We start from the raw sequence: 10,830 nt of genomic DNA, 5'->3' as shown, positions 1-10,830 counted from the left end.
ACCCGCGGTGGTTTTCGTAAATATAATGCGCGTAGTGGTGGCTAGTTTTAGGGACAGGATGAAGTTAAATTGGTCAATTACGTAAGATTCCCTTTCGATAAGGCCAAAGATCTAGTTTTGAAAATTATAGAGGACTCGGAGATGTTTTAGCGTAGGATGTTGTGTTCATGCTGAATATCGTAGCTGCTAAATTAGCTTCTCCGAGAGCGTTGTGGAAAAATGCTCCCGACAACTAAACCCTAACGCACGTATATGACAAAATTTCTTGAATAATCGGTGTCCACATGCGCAGGAAATTACTGAATAAAAACAGCTAATCTTATAAAATGTCTCTACTGCTTTTAATCTCATTTTTAGGAGCAGTAAATACTGCGAAAGGTGTACTGTAGCAAAAATCTGTTGAATGCATTCGTCTGCAGTGTATTTCTATCTCATTGACGTAGATGAGGGATCAAAGAATTATAGATATCTTAAAAATACATTCTTTAGCCTACGGCTAATAGGGAGTTTGGTAGTTTATACAGATGGTGGCAGCGAGTTCATAACGAATCTAAAACAGACATGTAAAGACTTGCTAAGAGATGACCGAGACGTTATATAAGGTGACGCGATGGCCGGCTACTGCACTACTGATCAGGCAGTTGCAGCGAGAACACTGACTATGCACCTCCTGCTCGCACTTGTGTCTGCTTTGCTGGCAGTTTCGGCGAGGACGAGTACTACCAAACGCAGTGAGTCTACCTGCTAGTGAAGGTCATTTTCCACAGTGAAACGTCTAAAACGGACATTTGATTGACGATAAAGTTATATAACCACTGTTTTCATTGCCAAGAGTTAATGTGTTTATAATGTCTGCTGTTTTCATCTCCCACGTATGTAATGGCCTGTTATTGTTTCCTCGTCTCTGCCAACCTCTTCATCTCAGAATGTCATTTACGTCGAACATCTTCAATTACTTACTGTTTATAGTCGTTTGATATTGTGCGATGTTTCAAAGAAACATGAAAAATGTCCTTGTTCACAATGGCTATTTGCAATGGAACTGTTACGAAACAAATGCAGTGTGTGAAGAATGAAGACAAAGTAGTTAAAAAGTAATAAATATGACATTATCTATAAAAAGAGTATATACAGTATATTGCATCTCTCTTCCTCTGTCAAATTTTGCACTCAGTGAAACTCACTGATAATATTGAGGTTATATTTTAGTATCTTAACACATGTCCTACCTTATCGTTCCTCCTTTTAATTGGTGTTATTTATATATTCCTTTCCGTGACGATTCTGCACAGAATTTTTACGTTTCCTATGTGAGGTACACATGTAGTGCTGTGGGGAGATCGGTATGGTTGGAAACGACGAACAAGCTTCACACACCGCAATGGCACTATAAGAGCTTTTTATGTTCCAGGATGATACGCTGCCATCATCTGATATTATGGAACTTCTTATAAAAGTGCCATGTTATATTACATGAAGTAAAATCATAATGTGCGCTCCACACACACACACATATCTTGATAAAAAACACATCGTTGATAAATTGCTCGTTATTGTGGCAGGCTTGGGAGAGTCATGTCCGACGCCGATGTGCATGGATAGAAGAAGCACATTATCAACTGTGTGCATTTTCTCAACAACGTTATTTTTATCGGGATATGTATACACATGCTATGCCTGTTGTGCTTTGATTTCATATAATATGACATGGCATTTTTATAACACGTTCCGTAAGATCAGATGATGGCAGAATAAGACTATTGAAGCTGGTCATCTTGGAACAATGAAAGTTTCTAGATAGCGATCGCGGCATACTGAACGTGTTCTTCATTTCCAGCCAGTTTCATGCAGTCAATCAACTTAATCTTCTGTGTCCTTCTGTAAAATTACATCTCTTCTTTACTGGTTTTCCCTCACTCAGTGATTCTTGAACATTTTTTTTCTCCAGGTGTGGTACGAGTCTATACAGAACTTCCAAGTAATGGTCTATTTTTTATACTAGTAGATTTACTCTGTCGACGAATGATATCTTTGCCTGTGTTAGCCTGCTTCTTATGTTCTGGAGTAACTCACCACTTAGAAAGTATTGACAAAAACGAGCAGTAAGAACAATACGTGTTTTTCGCCTATGAACATCATGTTATCTCTTCAACGAACTACGCATTTTCACTGCGCTGTCACAATACGTAAATTCGCTAACGAAATTAGTCATAAATAATGGTATGTATGAGGCGGAACTATGGGCCTCATGGAAAGAGGGTGACCCGGCTGAGTCACACAATTTGACTCTTAGTCTGATCACAAGGGGTGGCCATTATTGCACGCGTTGATCACGTAGGCTGACGTGAGGATCAATGAACTATGCTTGACGAGATGTATCTGGAACATCTTAGGTGATTAGAAGTTAGTAGACAGGAATAAAATGAAATACTTAGCTTTATTTCAACATCAGCGGTGAGCGTCGATCTTGACTTTGTACAATAATATTTACAAGTGCAGTTATAGACTGAACTGCGAATACTGCTTTACAATTCTGATTGCTTCGCACATATAGATCAATTGCCAATGAATAAACGGTATGTGGCGCCTGGCTAGGTCGTAGCTACTGACTTAGCTGAAGGCTGTGCTAACTAGCGTCTCTGCAAATGATCTCTGAAGCTATAACAAGTGAACCACTCTTATTAAAGTCGGCTGTAGAACTGGCCAGTGCGCTAGCTTGTCTCGTAAGACCAGCCGAGTGGCGGCGCTCGGTCTGCTAGCGTCGACAATGGCGACTCGATGTGTACTGACAGACCGCGGCCGGTTTGAAGCCTACAACCTAGCCAGTGTGTTGCCTTGCGGTGACACCACAAATAATCCATCACAGTGTGAGAAGAACGGCACTAGAGGCGATAAGACCTTCATTACTCATTATATAACATGTCAGCGACTCAAAAAGGAGTTCAATGCGCAGCAAAAAATTTTTTTTATCATCTGCTCAACAACATAAAATATGTGGTCTGACAGGTAGCAAAGCATGTTTTAAATGTAATCGAAAATTGTGTCTCCTGGACGGCACCTTCCGTTTCACGGACGAACTTCTATTGAAAAACTGGTAGCCAGCAACAAGAAAACACTCATTGGTTTTAAGTGTACTACGTCTAAAAAATAATATTTTCATTTGTGTTAACATATATACATACCCTGTAAACTTACTCATTCCGCATCATTTGGATAAACACATCGTTCAAACAATACGACTAATGAAAAACCAAGAAGGAGTTGTGAGACATGAACGAAAGTTGGTGGGCATGTTTCTTCATCTGAAAGACTGCTTCACTACTGTCAACATCTCACTGTGTTTGAACGAGGTCATACAGTAGGGCTACGAGAAGCTGGATGCTCCTTCTGCGATATTGCAGAAAAACTTGGCAGGAACGTAGCCATTGGACATGGTTGCTGGCACGGAAGAAAGAAGACGGGGCTCTGGATAGCCATAAGGCGCTACCGAGAGGGAAGACCATCGTATTTGGGGCATGTTTCTGGCACACCATAACTGCATCTGAAGCAACGATTTGAGCAGCAGTTGGCACCACAGTGACACAACGAAATATTACAAATCGATTACTTCAAGGAGAACTCCGAGCCAGAAGCCCTGTAGCATACGTATCACTGTCACCCAAACATCGCCATTTGAGACTTCGGTGGTGCAAGCTAGAGCTCTTTCGAGGACAGGGTGGAGACCTGTTGTGTTTCCTTATGAAAGGTGGTTCTGCCTCGGTGCCAGTGATGGCCGGGTAATGTTTCGAAGGAGACCAGCTGCAACCAACCTGTCTGTGTGCTAAACACTCTGGGCCTACACGTGATGGTCTATGGTGCGATTTCGTATGGATGCAGGAGGATTCTCTTGGTTGTCCCACACACCATAACTGCAAATTTGTAGTCAGTCTTGTGATTCTACCTGTTGTGCTTCTATTCATGAACAGCATTGCAGGGGGTGTTTCCTGACAGGATAACGCTCGCCCACATGTGCTTCTTGTAATCCAGTATGCTCTACAGTGTCGGCATGTTGCCTTGCCCTGTTCCATCACCAGACTGGCTTCAGTTGAACACGTATGGGTCATCATCGGACGACAACTCCAGCGTCATCCACGAACAGCATTAACCGTCCCTGTATTGACCGATCAAGTGCAACAGTCATGTAACTCCACCCCACAAACTAACATCTGGCACCAGTACAACACAAGTCATTCACGTTCGCATGCTTGTATTCAACATCCTGGCGATTACACCGGGTATTAATGTACCAGCATTTCAGAATTGCGATAGTTTATCTCACGTTTACATTAACCTGTGATCTTGCAACGTAAAACAACTAAATATGTTGCCTAGACAAATATCTTCCCGAAATTTCATTGCTCGACGTAAATTTTTTTTTATATTGTGATTTTTTCCGTTAGAGTATTTATAAATTATTACATTCTTTTTAAGTTTGAAACTGGAACTTTAAAGGATTTCAGAAAGGCTGAAGGAATGCTGTCTACTCCAGGGGCGCTGTTTCCACTTATATCTTTAAGTGCTCTATCACATTCTTCTCACCGTATCATATCACCCATTTCATCGTCAACTTCATCTTCTATTTCTATAATATTGCCTTCAAGTTTATTTCCCGTGTATAACCTTCTACTCCACATTTCACCTCTTTGCTTAGCACTGGCTTGCCATCTGAGCTCTTGGCGTAGACACAGCTGCTTCTTTTCTTTCCAAAGGTGTCTTCAACTATTGTATTGCAGCATCTGTCTCCCCTACTACTGCATGGTTCCACAGCTTTGCATTTGCTCTCCATCAATTATTTCTTAACTCTTTTGCACTTTCTATCAATTTAACTTCTTTTACTCGTGTATACCAATTTCCTGTCTCATTTGCTGCATTTCCATAATTTGTCCTATCGTTAACTAAAGTCAGTATCTTATGCGTTACCCAAGTACGTATTTCTGCTGGGTATTGTCTTTTTCCCTATATAATCTTCTGCTACCTTCACTATCTTATCTCTCAAAGCTAACCATTTCTCGTCTATTGCATTTCTTTCGTGTTTTCCAGTTAAATGTCTAATTCTCTCTCGGAAGCTTTCCACAACCACTCGCTCCCTCTGTATATTCAGGTTACATTTCCTTAATTCCCATAATTTTGCAGGTTATTTAGCTGCAGTTCATATACAATACATTATTGTCTGCGTTCACATCTGTACCTGGAAACGTCATACAGTTTAAAATCTCGTCTCTAAATCTCTCCTTTACCATTATATCATAAATCTGAAACTATCTTACATGGTCTTTAAACTTTCATTCCGTTCTTCCAGACTATAGTCTCCTACTACTTTTCTTTCTCTTTCTTTTCTTGCTATCGAACTCCAGTCCCAAGAAATACAACTAAGTTTTAGTCTCCCTTATGTATCTGGATAATTTCTTGTAACTCATCTATATCCTTTCAGTCTCTTCAACTGCGGAGTTACTTGGCATATAAAGCTGTACTGCTATGGTGGGGCTTCGTGCGTATCTTGTCTATGATAATGCATTCACAATGGCTTATTCATATTTCTATTTACTTATTGATTATTAGGACTCTTCTTCCATTACACATATTTAATTTTGTATTTGCAACCCTGCACTGACTTAGCCAGAATCCGTTTTCTTCCTGTTACCGCATTATATTCAAACTGTACATAACTTCAACCTATCCGTTTCCCTTTTTAAACACTCTAACTTATTTACCTAATTAAAGATCTAGCATTTCACACTCCAACCACTAGAATACCAATTTTGTTTTTCTAATGGAAACATCTAACTGTGACGTCCCCGTCCATGAAACCGAATGAGGGATTACTCGTATTTTAAGTCTGTAATACTTTAGCGAAAAGGGTTTTACCATCATTGAATTACAAGGTATAGCTGCATGCTCTCGAAAAACCGACGTGTGTAGTTCTCTTCGGTTTGAGCCTTTCGCAGTTATTACACAGCAAGGCCACGTTGGTTAATATGTTGTCCTTGCAACGACTGAAAAATCTGTTGCCCCTCTTCAGGAACCACGGGTTAATATGAGATCTCCTCGGATTCTTCTCCGTTGTGGTTGCATCTCCAGCACATCTGTCGGTGTCTTTGTGACATGCGAACGATGACACATCGTCGAGGTCCAAGGTTCATTCATGGTGGGAGGGCGGGGGGGAGGGACCCTTACGTTAAGCCCTTCTTAATTTGAGTAATTCTTTGTTGGCCTCTGGCTCTTTATTACGTATTCCATGTTGTCGGTCTTTCCCTATTGCACGTTTCCGTTTTCATGGAGTTTTAAACAACTCCCACCAGTTTACGTTGTCGGACTGTACAACAACACTGTACATTGTCTGTTGTTGGATCTTTAGGGGGCAAAACGGATATAGCCGAGCGGTTCTAGGCGCTGCAGTCTGGAACCGCGCGACCGCTACGGTCGCAGGTTCGAGTCCTGCCTCGGGCATGGGTGTGTGTGAAGTCCTTAGGTTCGTTCGGTTTAAGTAGTTCTAAGTTCTAGGGGACTGATGACCTCAGAAGTTAAGTCCCATAGTGCTCAGAGCCATTTGAACCAAAACGGATAAAATCGAGTGTGTCGATAGTATTACGCCTGTCAGTGAAAAATAAGCTGTGATGTTTTATTCATTAGGACTCCATAGTCAGGAGTTAATTTGTCACTCAGCATAAAGCATTATTAAAGGTTACCTTGACAAAAATGCTTCGGTACGCCAAATCGTATCATCTACATACATCTTTCATCTTCTGTATTTGATAGACTGTACCTGTTTATCACACGTGAAACTCCGTGTCTCATTATATCTCAGAACTCTGAGAGCAACAGTTACAAATAAAATGGAACTGACAGACAGTTAATAAGTACAATCCTTTTTTTTGTACAAGCGAGGTCATTATACGTCATGGAGACGCAGGTGCATATAATCTGATAGGTGAAAGATAAATCTCCTTCCATATACTAATCACGAAGCAAAAATACACGTATATCAAATAACATCTTAGTTTCCAGATGGCGATAACACTGAAAGATACAGAGAATGAAAAGCACATAATACAGGAGAGGAGAAAGCTGTGGTCATAGGCGACTACCTGATGTTGTGACGATCGCTGCTTGGTCGGTAAAACGCCTGGAAGCTTCACTGCAAGAAGCGTCGAGTCGATCTATGACTCGGCAATAGGGCTCTCTGTTTTGTAGACAGTTATCTCTGATACGTGCGTGGTTTAGGGCTTAATCTCTTTAACCTTGATAGCTATAGGATAGTGTCTTTCAGGTTGTCTATGAAGTAATACATCACCCAACTAATAAAGTAGGAAGGGCATTTTAGAGCTCTTACACCTCACGGGGGAGGGACTAATATATGGTGCCAATGGCCGGCCGCGGTGGCCGAGGGGTTCTAGGCGCTTCAGTCTGGAACCGCATGACTGCTGCGGTCGAAGATTCGAATCCTACCTCGGGCATGGATGTGTATGATGTCCTTAGGTTAGTTCTAGGGGAAGTCCTAAGTTCTAGGGGACTGATTATCACAGATGTTAAGTCCCATAATACTCAGAGCAATTTGAACCATTTTATGGAGCCTGTCTTCTTAGTAGTTATCATATACTATCCTCTCTGTGGACTCAGTAGACCTAAAAGACAGCCAGTTGATTCTTGCATTCTTTCTGATATTGTTGAGGGCTGCCCTGCAACACATTCACGTGCATACAACATTCCGCTGACAACCGAGAAGGAAATCTTTGGAACGTAAAGGCCATTATAACGATTGCCTTAACTAAGACGCGAAATAATTAACGACGGTTATTGTCCGCCAGGGAAGCGATGACGAGATACTGCAAAATGGTTCAAATGGCTCTGAGCACTATGCGACTTAACTTCTGAGGTCATCGGTCACCTAGAACTTAGAACGAATTAAACCTAACTAACCTAAGGACATCACACACATCCATGCCCGAGGCAGGATTCGAACCTGCGACCGTAGCGGTCGCTCGGTTCCAGACTGTAGCACATAGAACCGCACGGCCACTCCGGTCGGCCGAGATACTGCAGTACCTAGGTATACAGATATCAGTAGTCCTTGCTCTGTCTTCAGTTGGGAGGAAACATTCATCATCAACAAACGTAATGAGGTAATAAATGATCATTTAATGGAAAATATAAATATTAGTAAAAATTACTCAGTAGGATACATCACATTTATATTATCCACTCCATTCAGGAAATTAATGTTCTCAGCTAGAGGCGAAATACGTGGTCATAAGTTGTTTGTTTCGTGCTGTATCTGTGTTAACGTAGACCTTCCGTACCTGGACGAGAAAACTAACACCAGTCTAAATTAATAAACAGGCTGAATATGATAATGATGAGTAGTCTCCAAAGTCTTTCCTCTTCCTTTGATATGGCCTCATATTTCCTATGATCACTAATTCCTTCCTAATCTTTCCGCATCTGGTCTTTTCACACCTTGATTAACTGCCATCAACACTATAAGCAAATAAAATATGCCCAGCTGTCGGCGTTATAGACCATTAGTCATTTACTCCTGGCACATTTCGGCGTCCTTCACGTACCGTATTGTTTTTCCTGTAACTCATGAATGACAGGAACTAAGGGTATAACGTGATAATATTTTTATTCGTCAACAGCATAAGGAAAAATGTGAATTGCTAGAAACTTGTAGTTTCATTCCAGTACAGAAGTAAAATCGGTTTAAATCCTAATGAATGTATGTCGTTAACTGCATAACATACCTTAAAGACACTCCTATCTCTGTAATTTACCATCACCGTTCGTGTGTGGCTTTCTACACTCTCGAGAATTATCACTATCGGAATTAAATTTTTACGTGAGTTTCGCCTTCCTCATAGATAAGATAACCAGTACGAAAGCATCCTCTGCTTTCTATGGTTACGTACACAGCTGCTCGTCAAAAGTGAAACATCAGGAAGAATAGTTAATAATATTTTATATACTGTACGCGTACAGTGCTATAGAATCTATGAACACCACTTCGACATCTGTCCATGACAGGCCATTCAGTACCAACCGCCAATGGCGTCATTCAGATGTATTGTGGACAGACATGGGGTCAGTACACACAACTTCGGTCGTTGCCAACTTACCAGAACTCGTAGTTGGTACGCCTCACTCAACTAGCTCCGAAGTTTGTATCACGAGGTTTACTGTATCCCGGTACAGACCTCCCACCAAGAAAAAGAAAAAGCCACTGGCAGCTTCGAGAAACGAACCGTGGTCCCCTGCATAGTAATCGGAGAAACTGACCACTCAGCTACAGAAACAGACTTGCAGGATGTGATTTGAGGTTTACAACGTGCAAAATTTAGCACACAGAGCTTTCAACTCTGATATCAACAACGGTTCTAGTCCAGCTGCACTATGAATGGTACTGAGGACGGATGATAGATACAGCATTCCAAGCTGCTTTAACTCTGTACCATAGTTCATATATAGTGGCTGGAGGGTGATGGTGTGCCAATACCTTGGCAATCCATGAGAAGATGTTTTTCACGGTTGGGAGATTTGTAGCTGGATAGGTCAACAGTGGAAAACGCTCTACATCAAGATAGGTCAGGGCAGCACGGGGCACATGAGGTCTTGTGTTATCTTGTTGAAAGATAATGTAATGGAGATCTTGAATGTTGGATAGTCTCCGGTCTTATCTCGTCAAAAATGTAGCGCCTGAGTTCAAAGTACTGGCCGTGCCGACCAGAAGTGATGGTTTTATGTACCCAACGGCAGTGCTGGGCCCTTATTACGATGATGAGTGCTATACGTCAATATAGTCTACTTGAAGCATTTATACTCCGCCTCTATAGCAGACTGAAGCGGAAGACATGGGTTTGAATACCGATAGAGCCTAGGGCTATTCCCTGTTTGTACGACTGGTACGGGGTACACTCATCCTCATGATGCCTACTGAGGAGCAACCTGACTGAGGTGACATGGCTCCCAGGTCGCATTGCAGAGGATGACTTGGCGGTCGGTGGATATCCCGTCAGCCTGCACATGGGTCTCATGTATTCTTTTTTTCCTACATATGAACGTCGTTCGTGTCGCAGCAGGCACAACGATCGTCGTGCTGACAGTCTGTGCTGCTCCTAGACGTCGTTGTACAGTCCATATGTACGTGTTTTGCCGAAAACAGGCCCATACACGTTGGTGTCGTGTGGCTTACGTTTCTGACGTCGGCCAACAATGTGTCATTTCAGACGTTAGCAGCATGTGAGCACTGAGATCCTGCAAGGCCCTTCTGAAATCATCAAGTCCATATTCGGATGGCAATCGAACTATCATGACACTCGCAAACACCAGTATCGCAGAATGATGAAACGCGAACTCGACAGACGACGATACTCTCCTTGCAGAATTCTGACTCGGGCTGTGGGACGTTTCTCCATCGTATGTACACGAAACATATCACGACCTTCTCAAAAAGAAACCTACATCCAAATGCTCTTCCTGAATGAGAAACACTTTGTGTAATCTTTCCGTGTATACACAAAGCAGTTGAAGTTTCTTCTACCTATTTACAGCAATTGTGCTGAAGTGTTAGTAATTTGCATATCCAACATAGACTACTGGCCATTAAAATTGCTACACCAAGAAGAAATGCAGATGGTAAACGGGTATTCATTGGACAAATATATTATACTAGAATTGACATGTTATTACATTTTTACGCAATTTGGGTGCATAGATCCTGAGAAATCAGTACCCAGAACAACCACCTCTGGCCATAATAACGGCCTTGATACGCCTGGGCATTGAGTCAAACAGAGC

The 10,830-nt window shown here is 41.8% G+C and overlaps 1 protein-coding gene across 1 annotated transcript in view; it reads left to right on the top strand.

The window, feature by feature from the left end:
• The first annotated feature begins 610 nt into the window (after window positions 1–610).
• Window positions 611–10,830, top strand: part of LOC124545876 (vitellin-degrading protease-like) — a 119,409-nt gene continuing 109,189 nt past the window's right edge. Inside the window, exon 1 of the mRNA XM_047124836.1 lies at window positions 611–731. Within this exon, the coding sequence (XP_046980792.1) occupies window positions 611–731 (121 nt within the window). The remainder of the gene's footprint in view (window positions 732–10,830) is intronic.

This window comes from Schistocerca americana, chromosome 8 (assembly GCF_021461395.2).
Source record: "Schistocerca americana isolate TAMUIC-IGC-003095 chromosome 8, iqSchAmer2.1, whole genome shotgun sequence".
Lineage (NCBI taxonomy): Eukaryota > Metazoa > Arthropoda > Insecta > Orthoptera > Acrididae > Schistocerca > Schistocerca americana.
The sequence above is the reverse complement of the archived record's forward strand: the minus strand, read 5'-3'. Positions and strand labels throughout refer to the sequence as shown.